Below are 20,807 nucleotides of genomic sequence, written 5' to 3'. Positions count from 1 at the left end.
CTGCACAGTGAAGAGCTTCATGAAGCTCAATGCAAGATGCAGAAATAAGAGATTATACCTTTATTATAACGGGTAAAAAAAAAGTTGCTCTTAAACCTGTTTTTTATGGGTTTTTACACCTGCAGCATTTTCCAGAGGGAAACATAAACACTGGAGATAACAAGCTAACGCTTAATGCTTCATATTAGCTTTCTTTTCCTCTGCATGCATCACATTATCGATACACTGGTCATGATTAAATAGGTTTTATTGGCCTGAAACTTAACAATCATCACCTTTAGATTAATTGATGAATAATTTTGTCTACAAAAATGACAGAAAATCACTGAGCAGTCCAAAGATATTCAGTTTGTTGTCACGTATGACAAAGAAAAGCATTAAATCGTCTCATTTCAGGAGCTGAAACCAGAATATTTATGTTTTTTTTTTTTTATCTTTTAAAATGATGAAAGTGATTATTGGAGCTCTGTATGTTTATTAATGACAGAATGTTTTACTTTCTCGTCATTTACAGCAAATATTTATAGTATTTTAAGAGCATGTTTTCCTACTTCAGTGACAGATATCGACATGTTTCACCGGTTTTGTGATGCTATATAATATGACACGAGTATTAAATTGTGAGTGCAGGTTTCTGTGTTCGGTGGTGTGTGTGTGTGTGGGAACCCGTCTCCCCTCCTGCTCTCCCAGGCTGCACCTTGACTCGCATGACACGACAACCAGCAGCCGAGCCGACATCAATTCAATTCACCGCCGTATGTTAATGATTTATTTTCTTCACCGCTCTGGCAAGTTTCATGAGACGAGGTTCTGTCCTCCTCCGTCTTTCCTCCTCAAATTTATTGATGCGTTAAATTGAAATGAGTTTCATCTGTCGTAGCTCGCCGTTAAATGTCTTAAGAGTCTGACGTCATAGAAGCAGCTCTCTAGAAGTAATGATGTTTTATAATGAAGTCTTAACTAGAGTCACACGTGCAGTTTGCTTCATGGCCACCAGGTGGAGTCATACACCACCTTACCAACCCTGCTCTTTCTCCTCCTTCCTCCTTTTTCCTCCCAACAAACTTCTCCTTCCTGTTCTTCTTCTTCTTCTTCTTCTTCTTCTTCTTCTTCGCCTTAACTTCCCTTTTCCATCCTTCCGCTTTCTCTTCTCCGTCTTCCCTTTCTGATGCTTTTCTTCCTCCTCGTTCTGCTTCTCCCTCATCTCCTCTTGCTCCGCTCTCTCTTTATTCTTTATCACTTTCTCATCATCATCATCACTCTTCTCTTCTTCCCTCTCTTTTTTCTTGTTAGGTCTGCAACTAACGATTATTTTCATCGCATCGATTTTCTCGATTAGTCGTTCGGTTGATAAAATGGTTAAAATAAATGTTTCCTGAAGCCTGAGATAACATAACAGGAATCAGAGAATTTGCACATTTTACACACTCTTAAAGAAAATGATTAATTGATTATCAAAGTAGTTGGTGGTTGATTTAATAGCCGATCTTCTTTTTTATTTATTTGTAATTTTCGTCATTTCTTTCTTTGTTGTCATGCTGCCAAAAGTATAACTGTCTAGATTTACGGGATGAAATCCATCGTCACCTTTGGCGTCGGCCTCTAACACTCGTTCAGGCGGCCACATGTGGGCCTGCAGCCTCTGATTGATCCTCCGTCCGGGAGGGAAACACACACACACGTCTGTTTAACCGTCAACAGCAGAACTATTGATCTGCAACACAAACATAAACTCTTGAGTCGCCACATCAGAGGCACTGATCACACGTTTACTGTCAACACGATGCACTGATTGATTGATTGATTGATTATCAGCTGGCTGTGTGTGTGTGTGTGTGCACAGATTTTTAATAATGTTTCTTTTCTTTCTGTCTCTCTCACAGATTCCAGATGAGTTCGACAGAGGTGAGCGTGCAGAAGTTTATTCATTCATAACTTCAAACGTCAGTCAGTCACATTCAGATCTGACTTATTATACACAGTATCTGGAAAGAAGAGATCAAGGAGGCTGTAAAAAAAAAAAAATAAAAGCATGAATAGTTTTTATTATGAGTAAACAGCAGAAACCTGAATGAAATCACTATCTGCTGTGAGCAGCTTTGTCTTTAAACCAGCAGCAGTTCTCCTCAGTGACCCTGTTTACACCTGGTACTAACATCCGCCTCCACTTGCGTCCTGAGTGACCACTTGTGATCGGATCTCACTTAAACACGGACATCATTTCCGTTTAAGCTGTGTTCAACTTGTTTCATAACAGGATAAATATTCAGGATATAAATAAATATTCCGCAGAGAGAGAGAGAGAGATGCAGCGATCTCCCTGCAGCTGCATGTCTCCATTCAGAGACACTGTGCGCATTTAAGCATAAGACACAGCAGCATAACTTCATTGATTATTTAAGTCTCCGACACGCCGTCAGGATCTGATGTTAATAAATGTTCTGTGTTCTTCTACACATCCAGTAGATCAGCTGTTACACACAGACAGTCCAGGTTCATACAGTGAAACTGTTTGGAGTAAAGCAGCATCGTCCTGATAAATCCTGAACTCATTATGTTGAGCAGCAAAACTAAAAACTGTATTTATCAAGTTGACAGGACAGAGGAAACTATCCAGCAACGTTTAGCCTCTGAAATATGTTTTTAGACAGACAAGTGAAAAATTAATGGTTTAATTTCTATTCTAACTGTTGATTTGAAGAGTGAAACCAGTCAGGAGAACGAGAAAAACGGGAGTTTGATTACGTTTTAAATTCACATGAAAAATAAAATAATTTGTTTATCCAAGTTGAACAGTTTTGGACGGAGGATCCTGTGTCTAGTCTGCTGGAAAATAGAGGACGCCAGCTGAGTAGGCGTTCTTCAATGTGGTCCAGGATGCATTACTACTAAAAGAATGTAGTCTGAGTGATCAGATCTCAATCCGTCCTCTATGTGTCTTGAGTGCATTTACACCTGTATGTAGAGCTGCTGTCCACTAGTGATCGGATGTTAATACCGGGTGTAAACAGCGTCAGTGTTTCAGGTAGTCGTCGGCAGGTCGCTTGTCGCCACAGTTCTTCTTCTTCTTCTTCTGTGTCTTCATGTGTTAATCCCAGACTGACTCCATGATGTTGAGATCAGAGACCATCTGTTGCAGGATTCCTCGTTCTTCTAGTTTATGAAGATAGATCTTAATGACTCCAGCTGGACGTTCTGGCTCGTTGTCCTGCTGCAGATAATGGAGATTAATCTAAACATCTTAAGTGCCTAAAACATCTGCACAATACTGTTTATTTATATATATATATATATATATATATATATATATATATATATATATATATCAGAAAAACTTATCAGGAAACATCATCCAATCACAAAACACAGAGAAAGTTACTGAAACTGAAGGTTCAGTTGTGTTTGTTTTCTTCTCAGTACCTCAGAATTTCAGTGTAGACCACATCCATGATGTGCATCCACATAATGATTCAGACTGTTCCTGTAAAAAAGCAGTTTGATGATCTGAGTTTGTTTAGTTTGGCTGTAATTTCATAATTTATGTGGTCTGAGTGAGTTTAAACACAGTTTTTATTTCATTTCTTCGTGTGTGTATGTGTGTGTGAAAGTGATTTTATTATACACACAGTATATCTGGATGTTTTGCGGCCTTGTTAATTTACATTAGAGTGCTTTTAGGTTGATCTTATAATTCTTATTTGCAGTTTTATGTCTGATTTTGTGACCTAATCAGCGTTCATCTGGTCCGTGTTTATATTGCTGCCCGTCATGGTTGGGAGACTCTCGGAGAAAAAAGAGAGACGTGGTCTCAGTAAGGCTTTACTGGTTCATTAAAAGATGCATAAAATAGATCCATCAAGAGTAAAGTCTTCTCTGACTTGGTGCTTTAACAGTTAAATGAGGTTCGAGCTGCAACGATTAGTTGATGGATAGATAAATAATCTGCATCTATTTTTTTTTATTTGATTTAACCATTTTTCAAATGAAAATAGTGAAAAAAATGCATCTGAAATGACAGGATTTACTGCTTGTCTTTGTTGTATTTAATATTAAACTGAATATCTTTGGATTTTTTTTGGATAAAACAAGATATTTAGAGGCGTCTACTTGGACTGTTTTCTCTCACATCATTATAAACTGAATATATTTGTTGAGTTTGTACTGTTGGTCGGACAAAACAAGTTCAGGGGAAAATAATAGAGAGATTAACTGATAACTGGACTGTTTCAGCATTTTAAATTGAATCCTTTTTGGATTTTTTTTGTGACTTTTGAAGAAACCACATCGGGTTATGAGGAGCTGACGTCCCCCAGAGTGTGTAAATGTGGAAAAGGTCAGCTTGGCGTCGTTGTCGTGGTGTTTAATTTGAAGAGGAAGAAACTCAATATCAACAGCGGCGGATGACTTCATGAGAGTGTTGTTGTTTTTATCATCTCCTCTGACAGCTTGTTTAGAGTTAATCGTAGATATATCTACCACCTTTCTCTGCTCAAACTGTTGGAATCCGCTGCAATAAAACTAAATATAACCGTTTCTTCTTTGCTGGTTTTCCACAGCCGACTCGCTCGTCTCTCCTCTGCACATGCCCAGTAGGAGGAGAATAATGACCCGTTTAGGTGTCTTAATGTGGACGCAGGTCTCAGTCTGCAGCAGATATCAGACTGAAAGATGCTTTTATTTCAGTGCAGATGCGTTTTTATTGAAGGACTGGTGTGTGTGTGTGTGTGTGATGAGTTGTCCTCCTCCTTCTTCTTCTACTGAACATGTGTGTTTTTTTTTATTGACACCCTGGAAGCGATGGCAGCGTGTCGGTGTCGGGGTTTGTTTGAATGATGGATCACTCTACAGAGCCTCAGTGGCACTGCCAACTGCTCTCACTGTGTGTGTGTGTGTGTGTGTGTGTGTGTGTGTGTGTGTGTGTGTGTGTGTGTGTACCAACCATCCATATGCCCCTGTCCCATCATTCATCCCCCCCCCAAACTGCTTGTCTGCACTTGCATTTACATTTTCGGTCATTTATGCAGACAGAGAGAGAGAGAGAGAGAGAGAGAGATTTGGCGCCAGACTTTAAGCTTGAAGTTCCCCCCATCAACCTACAGAAGAGGTCAAAGGTCACAGCAGCCTGGAAATGTAATAACAAAATAATAAAATAATTAGAAAAATCTGTTTTTAAAAATACTGGAAATGATGGCAAAAGTCCCAGGAAAAAAAAACTTCCCAACAATCCAGATAAGCAAAAAAAAAATATTTATCGACAGACTTGTGTTCCCATGACAAAGAGAAAACGAAATCTATTTTATCAAACAACGGTGGATAAATCTTCATTTCCTGTTGTTGACAAAAAGACCAGTTTTCAGTTATTTTAGTGTAAAATCATCTGGATGAATTCTGACAAGTTGAACTATGTCAGTAAAACTATACTTAACAAACATGTTTGTGGTTTTCTTCTCCTGAGATCAGACTCGAGATAATCAAACGTTCTGGTTGAATAAATGTTGACCTAAAATAAGAAGCATTAAAAACAAAACATTTTCACAGATTTAATTCCGTGTCTCTGGGTTTATTGTTCAGTCACCTCTTATGTGCCAAATATATGTCAAAATGTTTTGAGTTTTTTCAAAATGCTTCTTATCGTTTCCTGTAAATCTTGAACTCAGAGACATAAACAAAAACGTATCCAATCAGATGTGACTTTGGCCGACTAGTTAACCACGTGTACAACAGAAAATCATGAGTCAGTGAGATAATACTTTTTAAGTTGACTGAATATGACTAAAACTCTCAAAGGGCTGTCCTCACCAATAACAATAACAATGTGAGCATCTGCACTTATGATAATGTTCTGTAAACGGTGGCGGAAATTGGATATTGATGACTTGTTTTACTACTTTGAGATCCATCTGCCGCCATCAGACTTCCTCTCTAAATGAGTTCTGATCGCCTGCTGATACTAATAATCACTTCATCAATAAGTCTCTCTCCCAGAGGTGCAGTCTGTGTTTCCTGCCCTCCCTCCTCCTCCTCCTCCTCCTCTTCCTCCTCTTCCTCGGTCCATCCCTCCATCCGTCATAAAAAGCTCCCCGAGGTCCACTTTGTCCTCATCTGACTACAAACCTCCGTCTCTTCATCCTTCTGTGTCTGTAGTTTTATTACTGTCTCTTCGTGTCTTCGTGTCTTTTCATCTTCTGCTCTGATCTGTCTGATCTGTCCATCTGTCTCCGTCTCTGTCCTGGTTTCTGGATCTCTGAGGTCCACAAATCCTGAACATAATGTGTTGTTTAAAGCCAGCAGCAAGCTGACGTCCTCTCATGTTTTTAGGAAGATGTTCAACTGAAACTGATGAAAAAGTGAATGAAGTCTGGTCTGAACAGACAGGAGAGGATGGATGGATGGATGGATGGATGGATGGATGGACGGGTGGATGGACGGGTGGATGGATGCACGGGTGGATAGATGGAGGGATTGATGGAGGGATGGATGGATGGATAGATGGGTGGATGGATGGGTGGATAGATGAATGTGTGGATAGATAGATGGACGGATGGAGGGATGGATAGATGGGTGGATAGATGGATGTGTGGATAGATAGATGGATGGATGGAGGGATGGATAGATGGGTGGATAGATGGGTGGATAGATGGATGTGTGGATAGATAGATGGATGGATGGAGGGATGGATAGATGGGTGGATAGATGGAGGGATTGATGGAGGGATGGATAGATGGGTGGATGGATGGATGGATAGATGGGTGGATAGATGGATGTGTGGATAGATAGATAGACGGACGGGTGGATGGATGGATGAATGAATAGAGGATGGATTGATGGACGGTTGGATTGATTGATGGATGGATGGGTAGGTGGGTGGATGGACGGATGGATAGATGGGTGGATGGACGGACAGGTGGGTGGATGGATTTCTGAACAGAAGGAGGGATGTGGGTGCAGGCAGCACTGGACCTCCGGGACACTCGGGTATTGACGAGTAGATTATTGGTATCAGCAGGCGATTAGAATTCATTTAAGAGGAGAATTCTGTCGCGACTGATCGACCAGAAGTAAACCTCACAGCTGTCCATCAAACACACACACACACACACACACACACACACACACACACACACACACACACAAACACACACTGTATGGATATTTTAGGCAAAGTAACATGGCTTACTGCCTTCCTGGTCTGGTCTAGATCTCCATCTTCCAGGACTTCCTGATCATTATCAAACACACTTTATGTTTTCATTTGTGAAAGAAATTCAAGTCTCTAACACTGAATATGAGACGTCCTCTAACAAAACTACATCAAGTGAGCTACTCAGCTGATTAGATAATAAAGTCACTACGGTTCAGGGTTCCTGATCTTTTCAAAAATTACTTTTATCAACTATTTTAACAGTAATTGTTTGGACCATGTATAGAGGTGTAACAGACACTAGTTGATCTGTGATCTGGACGGATCGCCCCTCACAGTTCAGACAAATCAAACTGCTGTAGCTACAAGTCACAGACAGACAGCGTCACTAACAGGGATTTTTGAAGAGTAAATGATCAAACCAGCATCTAACGGGTCCGTAGTGACGTCTGCAGGTATGTTTACATGCTGTTAAGCTACGTAGCTGCTAACTGTTAGCGGTGAATGTTTGTTTGGTGGCTCCTTCAACAAGCTGCAGGACAAGACGTGTGTTCATGTTTGTAAGTTAGTTTTGATGATGTGGACACAGGCTGTTGTTTCATTCACTACCACGTTTAAAGGAGGAAGGTATCAGGCTTCATATTGCACTTAAATTTAACAACTGAGTTTTGAATATTTTATATATTTTAAGGTTTTATCTAAACATCGGACATTTTGAAAGTTGTTTTCAGGCAGAAGTTCTTTGCTTTAAGTGTTTCACAGAATAAATGGAAAGCAGAGTTATATTTGTCTTCCTTTTCTTTTGTTTCGCTCGATGTGAAAAATGATCCGATCCGTGACTGTAAACTGTGATACGATCTGAGCCGTGATCCGTTGCGTCCTGAGTCACGGAGCGTATCGAACTAAGACCAGATGTAGACTGAACAGTTCTAGACGAATACACGTAACATTACACCCTTAGTTTTCAACAAAAGCTATTCGGTTTGTTGTTTAGTCTTTTTGATTTTAGCCGTGCTTGTCTGAACCAGCGGCGGGCGGATAAAGACATCACATGGTCATCACATCACCGTGAGATTATTACATCATCACCTATTGATTTTACTGAAAGGTGATAAATGTTATTGAGTCACTGGCTGCTGATTTATACATAGCTCAGATCTAAATGTCCCCGGAGCATTACCCATCAGCCCTCTTCAGAATAATGAGGGTCAATCATGACCTCAAGGACCTTTTTTTAGGGACCTTAGGGACCAAATCATCCCTGATGAGTTTAGGGTCCGGGGGGAAAAAGGTCGTGATCCCTCAAGGAGCATGGATGGATAATCTTTGATCTGTCCTCCAGTATCTCCACCCTCCTTTTCCTCTCTCATCCTGCCTTCCTCCAGTATTTCTGCCCCTCCTCCTCCTCCTCCTCCTCCTCTGGGTGCAGCAGAAGGTGAGCAGAGGGATGGAGGATGCATTAATGGGTCTTGTGGGACATGTTTGGCTATAGACTGTGTTTGCGTGCCATGCGGGGTGTAATGGTTCGTGTGTGCGTCCCGTGCAGGATGTTCGCTTCGGTACGTGACTTTCCTGGCTTCGGTTTGCTCCCCTGACTCAAACAATCACTGTCAAAATCAAAATAGTTATATAATCCATTTGATGTTTTGGCAGTGCAGCACTTAGCCGTAGCATGGAGGTAGAATGCGCATGGATGCATGCTTGCAGACTTAACCAAATTACCCCGCATTATTAAAATATGCACCGTTATCTGCGTATTTAAGCGATAGCTCGTCTCCTCTTCTCCCTCCCCTCTCTGTGACGGTCGACTGCAAACACATTTGATGTCCGTCGTGGTCGGACGCACGTTTTATGATCCGGTTCTGAGCCATAAACCATCATAAGACATCTGTCAGCAGGAAACAGAAGATTTGTTTTCATTTTCCCCTGCAGCAACTAAACTGGTTCTCTAATAGTTGTGTAGTTCTGTGTAGCAAGTGGCTGCGTTCATGTGCATGATGCAGAGGAGCATCGGAAACCATAGCAACCAGAAAATGTGACACACAAAGTAGTCCCCCTCGGATTTCATGACGTCTCTGATGACACTTGAGCCTTACAGTCAAACTGTTGGGGTTACGGGACTCTCCTCTACATGAAATTGTTAATAAATACACACACACACACCTGAACTAGCAGATAAAGTAGCTGAAGTAGCAGTTTGTGGGCGTGTGCGAACAGTCTGACGTCATCACAAAGAGGAAGTAGAGGTAACTTTGCAAACGAAGTGTTTAGAGCAGGTTGAAGCCCTGGGTTTTGACTTGCAGGGGGCTTTTTTTTTTCTCCCTGCGTGCAGCTCAAGTTTAGCAACTTTTTAACATCATAAAGAGGATATAAATAACAGAATATCACAAAAAGCATAATATGTCATTAATATGTGATTTCAAACACGTCACGGAGCCAAACAGAGGACATGAAACCTGCTCAGAACTGCTGCTGCTCTAATATGAACACACACGCTTTTCGTCCTGTTTATCCCCTGAGGCCTGTCAAACACACACACACACACACACACACACACACACACACACACACACACACACACAGGTCCGAGCATTAAAGAGGCCGGGCCACGCTGCCGTTTGTCACCCAGAGAGAAAACAAACGATTGACGGAGGAGGAGGAGGTGTTGTGCAGCAGATGCCGGGCCTGACCACAGCTTTTGTTTGGGGACGGAGGAGGCCCCCGCCGCCATCCATCTATCTCACCACACCTCCCTCTTCATCCCTCCTTCCTCTGATTTCATCCCTCATGTTTTTCCCTGATTTCCCTCTTTTTTTTTTCTTACCTCATCCTTCTCTCCTCCTCTTATCCATCATTTTATCCCGCATTCCTTACTTTTATCCCTTTTCTTTTATCTTCTTGTACCCCTCCCTCTCTCCTTATTTGCTTCCCTCTTTCCGACCGTTTATCCCACCACTTCTTTCATCTTTTCTCTCCATTATTTTGGTCCACCCCTCCCTCCTTCATTCTTTCTTTCTTCCTCCTGAACTTGTTTTCTTCTCCTGCTCCTTCTGTTTATCTCCACTCTGTCCTATGTGTATCTCTGCTTTAAAAAGCAAATATTTCCCAACAACAGGTCACACATGAGAGGAAATACAAATGTGAGTAGATTGTTTATCCTCCTTCAATATAAAACACATTGCAGGACTTGTTTAGAGATAAAATGAAGCTTTAGCCACACAACTAGCAGACTGAAATATAACTATTGGCATATAAAATATAACTGTTAGCATTAGATCTTGAGAGTTATGGTCCTCAGAGGATCACTGAACGTTTAATCTAGTGCCATCATCAGGTCAGCTTTATCAATTTGTTCAATACTTTATTTTATAACCAAATTAATGACATTTTTTCTTAGCTTTAGCTACACTTTTAGTGCTATCAAGCTAATGTTAGCATGCTAAGACGCTAATCAAGAAGATAAACATCAGTGTTTCCCCTATATTCATTCAGTTAGCAACAGTGCGTTAGCTTAACTTGGTCAGGCTCACTTAAGGTGGACTGACTTTAAAGGTGGACCAGCAATTCTCATTTTTAGTGTCAATCTCAGCCGCTCTTTAACAGAGAACGGAGAAATGTCCGGCTGATGAGTCTCTGTCTCGAGCTCTAAAGCAGTCAACCTAAAGGGAACACTGAACATGGTAAACGTTAAACCTGCTAAACGTCGCCTATAAACCTCCATAAATCCAAAGAAAACAGAGGCTGCAGAACTTGCAGAAGTTTTCCTCAATATCAAAGTAAAACCAGTGATAGTTGGTGGTAAACCACTGCAAACAGAAGCTGCTAATGGCTAATTCAGCAGACCAGGGGTGGGGGTTATCTGGGCCCCCACCCCACCCAAGGCCGGACCGAGAAAAACACAAACAGCCCTGATCTGACAGCTCGACGGAGCGAGGCCTCTCGCACAAAGAGCCGACATTGACTATGAAAGAAAGACCGTTAGAGAGGGAGAGTAGATGAAAGGAGAAAAACAAGAGAGGAGAAGAAAGAGAAGGAGGAGGAGGAGGAGGAGGAGGTGGTGGTGGTGGTGGTGGTGGTGGTGGTGGTGGTGGTGGTGGTGGTGGAGGCTTCTCCTCCTCCTCCTCACACACACACACACCAGAATGTCACCAGGAGGAAACACTCCAGGCAGCAACACATGACAAACAGGAATCTCAGTTATTTTACATCCAAACAAACACTTGAGGTGATGCAATTTGTTCCAAAAAACAAAGTTAAACTTCTGCAAACAGCTCCAGAATTGTCAAAACATCACTGTGTGAGACTGCAAACAAACAAAACCTTGTACTTAACTTTGTTCAAGACCTTTTCGAGACTCTCTTGGAGATAATTAGGGCATTTCCAAACTTCCTGTAATAGTTTATCTGCTGTTCTGCTGCAGCCAAGATTCAGTCATTGAGATACAGTTTGACAAACAACCTCGGTTTTTATCTCCAATGACACCCTCGCTCGTCAGGCCAAGACCTGGCAGTTGCCGACATATTTGCGTCGGCGAGTGTACGTGGGCGCCGGGCGTCAGGGGTGTCCCCACAGAAGACATCGCCGCTCACAGCTAATGCAGTCAAAGAAAACAAAATCCACTGTTTGGTAGCATTTATTCACTGTCAAATATCCTGGACCAGAGGTCACTAACTGGAGGACTCCGGTCCGAACCCAGAAGCTGTCCCATATGGACCCGAACCTACCGCCAAGACAGAAGGTTATGATTTAAAACCCGACGGGGGGCTTGTATTTTAACTGGCGCAGCTTTTGTAGTCTTTACAGTAGACGGTGAAGAAAGAAAAGACGAGTGAGACGGAGAAAGTCAAGATGTGAAACAGAAAAGGGGGAAATTCAAGCTTTTCCTCCCTTTTTATTTTATTTTTCTGAAGTTAAGCACTTAATTGAACATTTTACTTATTTTCTCTTATTTTCAAATGCAGCCCTATTTTATTTAGTAGATGAGATTATTATTATTATTATAATTATTATTATTATTACATTAAACAAAAAGTTTTTGAATTGTACTGAATTCATTTGTCAGGTATTGATTACATGCAGATGTTGATACAACTACTAGGCTACTTAAATATACATCACACTAAGTAGTTAAAGACATCATGATCTTCTGGACCTTTGCTTCTCTAACTGGACCTCTTTACATTTTAGTTGATCTACACACACTGCACTGCTACGTTCACAGATATACTGATAACTTCATACTCCTCTCCATCACACATCACGTAAAGAAGCTACATGTATAACACATTTTAGTTCTCATAGTAAGTTTGTTAAAATCAGTCGTCAATATGTTATCCAATCACTAGTCGGCACAACCTTAGTCTGAAATCTTTAATCCCTCAGGTGTAAAGCTATAAAAATCATAAAGGTTGAAGTTAACTGAGCTGTTTCATCTGCGGTCAAAGAGCCAAATTATTGTTTTCATCAACGTCAAGACGGAAGTTAAACATTAATGTGAGATAAAAGGTCAAAGAAGTATTCAACAAGAACGTTTCCACCATTAAGAAGTTTCTCCATTTGAACCCTTTCATGCATGAATAATGATAGCCTTAGTGTTTTTATTCCCCTTTAGGCATGAAAAAAATATTTGAACTTCATTGTTTTTTTTTAAACATGGGATGACACACTAGAGTCCACCGTGTTGGCTAATGTGCAACTATACCATTAAACCACATGCATATCTAAGAGAACGGCTTTTGAATAGCTGTCCACTGTAGTGACCGCTATGCATGAAAGGGTTAAATGTTTAAAACTCTGTTAAAAAAAAATGGTGAAAAGTGTCCGTCACATTTTTTATAGATTCCACGTTTGATGTCTTCAAGTTGTTTGTTTTGCCAGACAAACGATCCAAACCTCAAAGATGAAGAAAAACAGGAAAAATTCACGTTTAAGAAACTGAAACCGGTGAATTTTTGGCATTTTTGCTAAATAAATGACTTAAAAGATTAACTCTGATCATCCTAAAGCTGCAACGATTATTTTCATTGTTGATTATTTTCTCGATTAATTGTTTGGGCCGTAAAATGTCAGTAAACGATGAAAAATGTGGATCAGTGTTTCCTAAAGTCCAAGACAGCATCTTCAAATGTCTTGTTTTGTCCAAAACTCAGAAATATTCAGTTTACTGTCATAAAGGACTAAAGAAACCAGAAAATATTCACATTTCAGAAACTATTTTTGCCGTAAAAATGACTCCAAATGATTAACTGATTATCAAAATAGTTGATCAATTTAATAGTTGGCAACTAACTGATTAATCGACTAATTGTTGCAGCTCTAGATCATTCTGCTGGTTGTCTGATTGATTAATCGACTGTTTTCAGCTCTAAGTAGCTCTAAAAACAGTTAGAATGATGTTCAGTGTTTTAGGGATAATGATTATTTTCATTATCAATTAATCTGCTGGTTGTTTTCTTGATTAATTGATTATGTAGTCTATAAAATGCTCAATCCCAAGGCCGTGTCTTCAGCCAAAAATTCAGGTTTTTTTTGTCTACAGATGATATAAAACAGAGAAAAAACAGCAAATCATCATATTTTAGAGGCAGGAACCTGATTACAGCTTAAAAAATGATTGAAATGATTAATCGATTGCCAGAATCTTCTCTCAGTCAACTAATTTATTGATCAGCTGATGATTTCTGCTCTACAACACTTATAGAAGTTCAGATCCTGGAGCTGAGATTCACTAGTGAAGGAGACTTCCTCCTCTCGTTAGAGGAAGCTGACAGGGTGACAAATAGTCCTCCTCCTCCTCCTCCTCTCCATCCTTTCCCTGTAATCCTCTGTTCATCGCTTCCACTCCTCCACCTCCTCCCACCCACCCCCCTCCAAACACACCCACACCCACACCCACCCCACCTACCCCCACCTCCTCCTCCTCTCCTGCATCGTCCGCCCCCGTCAATTAACATGATAAAAGCCTTAATCTGCCACACACACATCACAGAGGGCGTCCACACATACTGACTAGGATGACATCATACTGCATACCACACACACACACTTAATTTTTCATTATGGGGTGTGTTTGGTCGGGATCCCAGGGGAGAGGTTACTTCACAGCCACGCTTACACTCCCACGCTGCCTGCACCAGTGTGTGTGTGTATGTGTGTGTGTGTGTGTGTGTGTGTGTGTGTGTGTGTGTGTGTGTGTGTGTGTGTGTGTGTGTGTGTGTGTGTGTGTGTTAAACAAAGTGTAGGTTTTCACCTCATTTCACTTCACGTCACTCAAAAACAGCTTCTGCTTATTTATGAATCGAATCCCGGCGTGTTTGTACATGACGACGACGCATCCGACTGTGTGACGAGACGGAAAAAATTAGCAGTAAACATCCTCCAGACATGTTTTAAGACAGAGAAAAATAAAAAAGTTCAGTTACCTTGTTAAAATTCTTCATGAAGTGGAGTCACACAGCTGAGTTTTCTTACTCATATTTTTAATTTGAGGGGTTGCATTTTCATCACATCATCTTGTGTCTTTTCATGAACTTTATCTGCAGTCGATGCTCTAAAATTCATTTTATATTTCACGTTAGTTTGTTTTAAAATGTTGGACAGGACTGTTCACACTCTACATTATCTAGTGATCTCTGTACGCACGCACACACACACACACACACATACACGCACGCACGCGTGTGGAAGCGTATGCGCCCACTCAGCGCGTCATCACAGCAGGACTATGGCAGATGGCTTCTGCTTCCTGCTTCAGCACGCTGCTATGAACTCTGGGGGATTGAGTCCCCTGGGACCAGAGCGTGCTAGCTTCAGCGTGTGTGTTTAGGCAGAGATGGAAGGATAGAGAGAGGCGCGTGTGTGTGTGTGTATCTCGCTATTGTGGTCGTATTTGCAGTAATGAGCCCACGGCCCCATGGGAAACAAAGTCTTTATTATTATTAGTCATTAGCAGGTTGACAGCTGGAGGTTTTATTAGCAGCTAGCTAGCTAGCTGGCTTATCGGCGTCGCCATCGGCAGCAGCAGCAGCTTGTGTCGCCGCCTCATTGATCAGTTCGGAGGCTGCAGGTGATCATAACTCTGTTCAGCCACATGTCATCGTCCTGACCAATCAGATCTCATCTAGCATTTCCTGTTCAGGTAAACGATCGGTGCAGCTGCGTCTTGGTTTTAAGTGTGACGTAATCTGTCATAAAATAATCTACACATAACAGTTGTTCACTGGGAAAACTAACTTTTGCATAATTGATTAATAATGATATTTATCGCCAACTATTTTGATAATTAATTGTTTTGAGTAATTTTTTTAAAGAAGAAAATGTCCAAATTCTCTGATTCCAGCTTCTTAAATATGAATATTTTCTGGTTTCTTTACATTCTTTGACAGTAAACTGAATATCTTATTGAGTTGTTGACAAAACAAGACATCTGAAGACTTCATGTTGGAATTCATGTTTAATGATGCTGGTTACCTTAAAGAGCTGCTAAAATGTAAACAGTTTAGTTTCTGTGTCTAAAGTCATTTTAACAAGATCCTTTTCATTTTATAAATATATATTTTTCATGTTATTTTCTCTCATCTTGTTATAACACAAAACATTCTTTTTATTTCTCAAAATTAAAACAAGAAAAAGATCCACTCAGCGACTAAGATACGTTGATTATTGTGCAATAATGGGAACATTTTCTGTTAAAACAATCATTTAGTATCCAATAATAATTTAATTTAATATCAAATGTCATTATTAAAACAAGAAACTGAGGAAACGTTTACCACGCTGGAGACAGAAAACGAGAACTTTAATCATGAAAAGGAAAGACTGACGGGTAGTCAGCTGTGAAATATCTGCCGTCAGTCACATGACTTCAGCTCCAGACAGATGTTATCAGCTGTTAGTACAGCTGTGCTTCATCTCTATTAAAGAGGATGTTACTTTATCAGTGACATTTCTTAGTTTCTACGTCTTTATAGTTGTTAATAATCAACAAAGTCTTCTCTTCATCTCTCTTCTATCAAACGATTGAAACCTAAAAATGCAGAAATATTATTTTCAACTTCTGTGTTTTTAACTTTCTGTGCTTCAGTTTGAACACAATGTTTCAACGTCACATTAAACTGAATCATCTATATTTTATCAGACATTTACTGAAGTTTTTTTTTCTATTTCAGACCCGCCTGTAATCCAACATCTGAGAAGAACCTTTAAATACTTCCAGGACTACAGACAGGTGAGTGATGCATTCAAATGTCATCCTATTATAATTTAACAAACTTTATCTTCAGTATTTGGGGACCTTTACATTTTATAATGTAAAAGTTGCAAATGATGCGATTTTAAAGGCTCATACCAATTATTTTAGACTTTAAATTTGACTGTTGTGGGCAAAGAAAACTTAGTTGTGTGTTAAAACAACAGTCAGGTGTCCATGGTAACAGTGAAATACTGGATGTTAAAAGATCCTTCAAATGTGCTTTCAATGCATTTAAAAGTCTCTGTGAAGCTTCTATTCAGCTTCAGCAGTCTGAGTTAGTCATATCAAGTGGATATCTGACACATTTACAGTCTTTTTTAGCATCAAATTCCCTCTTTGTGTTTCCTCAGACAGTGTTTCCCTGTTGAGCTGCAGGTGGAAGTATAGTAACAAAAAGAGGGACTCTGGCACTAAAAAGACTGTAACGTTGAAAGATATCTACTTGATTTGACTCATTTGGACGCTGAAGCTTCATATTAGCTTCAGATAAACTTTTTAAATACATTTTTGCATTGTAAGTATTTTATGAAAGGATCTTCTAATGGTCAGTATGAACAGGAGGAATGATTACAACAAGATAAATGTTCATTCGGGCTCCTTAATGTTGGTTTAAGACACTCTTGAATGAATATAGAGGGATGAAAGCTCTTAGAAAAAAAGCTTTGAGACCATCAATCGTTTAAAATGATTTGTCTTTTAAAATAGTTTTGGATAAATGATCTCAGTTAAAACATCCTGGCTGTGGTGTTCATTTAATTTCACTTTTACCCTGTTATCACACTATTACCGTTATTACTATCTCATATTATTAACAGTAAACCGTTTGTTTTATTACAGACAATCAGTTACTTCCTCCTCAGGAGCGAGAAATTGTTTGACTTTCCTTTTTCGCGGTTTCTCGTTTTTTTTTTTTTTTTTTAGGCTGATTTACCAGAATTAATAGTGATGACACTGAATTAAATTAAAGTGAACTCACCGCTGCAGGAACGTGTTGTTTGCAGGATTCAGATGATAGTTTCGGGGGGGTTTTTTGTCCTCCAGCTCCGTCCCTGAAGTCATCAGACATGAATAAACAGCAGCTCCAGTGTCCTTTTAATGAAGGTTTATCTTGATACGAGCTCTTCACTCTTCACAGCGGTTTATATTCAGTCTCCTATTGACAGAAAATCATTTCTACTGTCTGTTAGATCAGAATATTCACTCCTATATATATATATAAGAGAGATGTGTGGGCTGGTTGTTGTTTTTCTTTTTTGAAGCCAGTTTTCTCAGACTCGCTGACTTCCTCATCTCTGGAACGTGTGAAATATGTTTGATGTATTTTTAGTTTTGAAGGCATCTCAGTTCCCATAACTGCATCCACGTTTCGCTCACAGGAAAAGAGGAAACATGTATATGTTTTTCAGAGAAATGAGATGTCCTTTTCTTCTTCCTGCTTAAGTTTCTATCTATAATAAAGGTTATTTTAGGTTGAGGGTGAAGAAAAAGGTTTATAATACTCTTTTGACGATTTCGTTGGTGTCAGATGATCATCGAGCCGACGAGCCCGAAGCTGCTGCCCGACCCTCTGAAGGAGCCGTACTACCAGCCTCCCTACACGCTGGTGCTGGAGCTCACCGACGTCCTGCTGCACCCGGAGTGGTCGGTACGTCTCCTACGCCTCTCCACATCCAAACTCCTCTGGATTCCTCCTCTATACTCTCTCATCTACTCCTCTTCTTCTATGGTTTCTTCCTCTGCTCTGTGAAGTGCTGGTACCACATTCTGTATTCCTGGAGTTTATGTTTTGGCCTCCAGTTTGAATTATTTTAATTTAGATTCTCAGAGATCAGTCATTAGGCGGATTGATCTAAATACTACATTACCCATAAGCCATTTCAGCCAGTTCATAGTTGTGAATCAGGATCTTCAGTATCTCCTCTGGATTCCTCCTCTATACCATGGATGTATAAAGAGAACTGGATACGGGGCCCCGCTCATTCTTATGAAAGTTGCTCAGTGGCGCATGAAGCCAAAAAAAAAAATCGACTTCCTGGTATGAAAGTACCCGGATCCTCCGCATCGTGCGGCCCATAGAGCGTGTGCACTAGTGACTTTCACTGACAGAGGCGGCTACTTCCGGTTTAGCCCTCCGGCTAACTCGAATGGAGATAAAACAATTCAATCATGCGGCTCTTCGAGGCTTTTGAAACGTGATCGGACCGAACGGATTTAATTCTGATAGTGAGACGAGACATTTCGCGGGGGGTGTGACGCTCAGAAAAATGTATCCGCTGATTTACAGACGTCTCTTCCACAATGTAAGTCTCTGGGTAAAAGTCTTTTTGGGCCAGTGTGCATCACGTGACGTTGTCATTACACGGTTTGGCCGCTATAGTATGGCGCCTGGCGCTCTTCCTGTATCCAGTCCTCTTTATACATCCATGCTCTATACTCTCTCGTCTACTCCTCTTCTTCTGTGGTTTCTTCCTCTGCTCTTCTACAGAGTTGTGAAGTGTTAGTGAACTTTATGTTTCGGCCTCCGGTTTGAATTATTTTAATTTAAATTCTCAGAAAGCAGATTTTTTTATTTTTACTGTCATTAGGCGGATGGGTCTAAATACTACATTACCCATAAACCATTTCAGCCAGTTCACATCTGTGAATCGGGACCTTTTAGTATTTGCAGTGTCTGATACATTTAATTAACTTTTTTATATATTGTGCTGCTCATCTTATTTTCAGGTTGTTAATGTTTGTACGTTGCCTCTAAAAACTTCTGTGTTTTTGCCATAAAACATCTTGGGAGTTGTAGTTATTTTAGCCTTTTATTATATTTAATTTAATTCAGTTCTCTTTAATATCTATAAAGCAAAGCTGGTGGAGTTTGTTGAAAAGTAAACCTGCTAAAATAAGAGATTTGATAAATGGATTTCATCCTTATTATTATATTCCTGTCCTGTAATCCTCCTTTACTCTTCTACCATTCTGCTTTTCTCCCTCTTTCTCCTCCTCTCATCCTCCTTTTACTCTCTTCTGTTTATCCCTCCTCTCTTCTCTTAGACTTCCTTTCCTCCTCTCCTCTTCTTCTCCTCCTCTGGTCTTCTGCTCCTTTATTTTCTCCTTTCATTCCTTCTCTTTTCCTTGTCTTTCCTGTCTGCTCCTCACATGCCAATAATTATTCATTTTCTTTCCTCCCGCTCAAGAAATACACAATAAAAACACCAAGAGAGAGAGAAAGAAAAGCAGCTCGAACTTTATATATCAAATATTTGTAAGAAAGGAAGTGAAAAGAAAACAGTTGAAGAAAGGAAGGAAGGAGGAGTGGAGGTGAATTTGGGCACAGGTGGAGGATGGAGGTGTGTCCCACCACCTGTCGACTTGTGCTATTGTCTGCTGAGAGCCCCTCCCACCTCATAACACACACACACACACACACACACACACACACACACACACACACACACACACACACACACACACACACACACACACACACACAGTCTGTCTGCCTACCTGACAGGTGTGCAGCAGCTGTAATTCGACACCTGCCGCCTGTTATTATAAAGCAGATGAACACCAACAAAAACGCTTTTATCCATCACTATTATCTATCTCACACCACAACTTGTACAAATACACACACGCACACACACACATACACACACACACACACACACACACACACACACACACACTCACACTCTGTAACTGTCACCTGCATTTTATAGCTGCAGATGATCAGCGAGTCCTGAGAGTCTGAACACACAACTGAAAGAAAAGTCTCCACTGTGTAAAAACATCTGTCTCATCACACACACATACATCTACACACACACACACACGCACACACACATCTACACACACACACACATCTACACACACACACACCTACACACACACCTACACACACTCGAGCAGCAGCAGCAAACAGGAGTCGACCTGAGTGGAAAAGGTCATGACCTTTGATCATTTAAGTGCGACTAAATAATGGCTGTTCTGCTGCTATAGATACACACACACACACACATGCATACACACACGCTCACACGCATACACACACACTCACACGCATACACACACACTCACACGCATACACACAGTCACACACACTCACACGCATACACACAGTCGCACACACTCACACGCATACACACACACACACTCACACGCATACACACACACACACTCACACGCATACACACACACACACACTCACACGCATACACACAGTCACACACACTCACGCATACACACACACACACGCATACACACAAACACTCACACGCATACTCACACGCATACACACACACACGCATACACACAGTCGCACACACTCACGCATACACACACACACACGCATACACACAAACACTCACACGCATACTCACACGCATACACACACACACACACAGTCACACGCATACACACACACAC

At 40.6% G+C, this 20,807-nt stretch overlaps 1 protein-coding gene across 1 annotated transcript in view; it reads left to right on the top strand.

Annotated features, from left to right (window-relative positions):
* timm50 (translocase of inner mitochondrial membrane 50 homolog (S. cerevisiae)) overlaps positions 1-20,807 on the top strand; it is a 47,547-nt gene that overhangs the window by 11,728 nt on the left and 15,012 nt on the right. Inside the window, exons 4-6 of the mRNA XM_044354870.1 lie at positions 1,884-1,905; positions 16,309-16,367; positions 17,917-18,036. Coding sequence (XP_044210805.1) covers positions 1,884-1,905; positions 16,309-16,367; positions 17,917-18,036 — 201 coding nt within the window. The remainder of the gene's footprint in view (positions 1-1,883; positions 1,906-16,308; positions 16,368-17,916; positions 18,037-20,807) is intronic.

The sequence above is a fragment of the Thunnus albacares genome, chromosome 6 (assembly GCF_914725855.1).
Source record: "Thunnus albacares chromosome 6, fThuAlb1.1, whole genome shotgun sequence".
Taxonomy (NCBI): domain Eukaryota; kingdom Metazoa; phylum Chordata; class Actinopteri; order Scombriformes; family Scombridae; genus Thunnus; species Thunnus albacares.
Note: the sequence above shows the minus strand (reverse complement) of the source record. Positions and strands in the feature narration are given on the sequence as shown.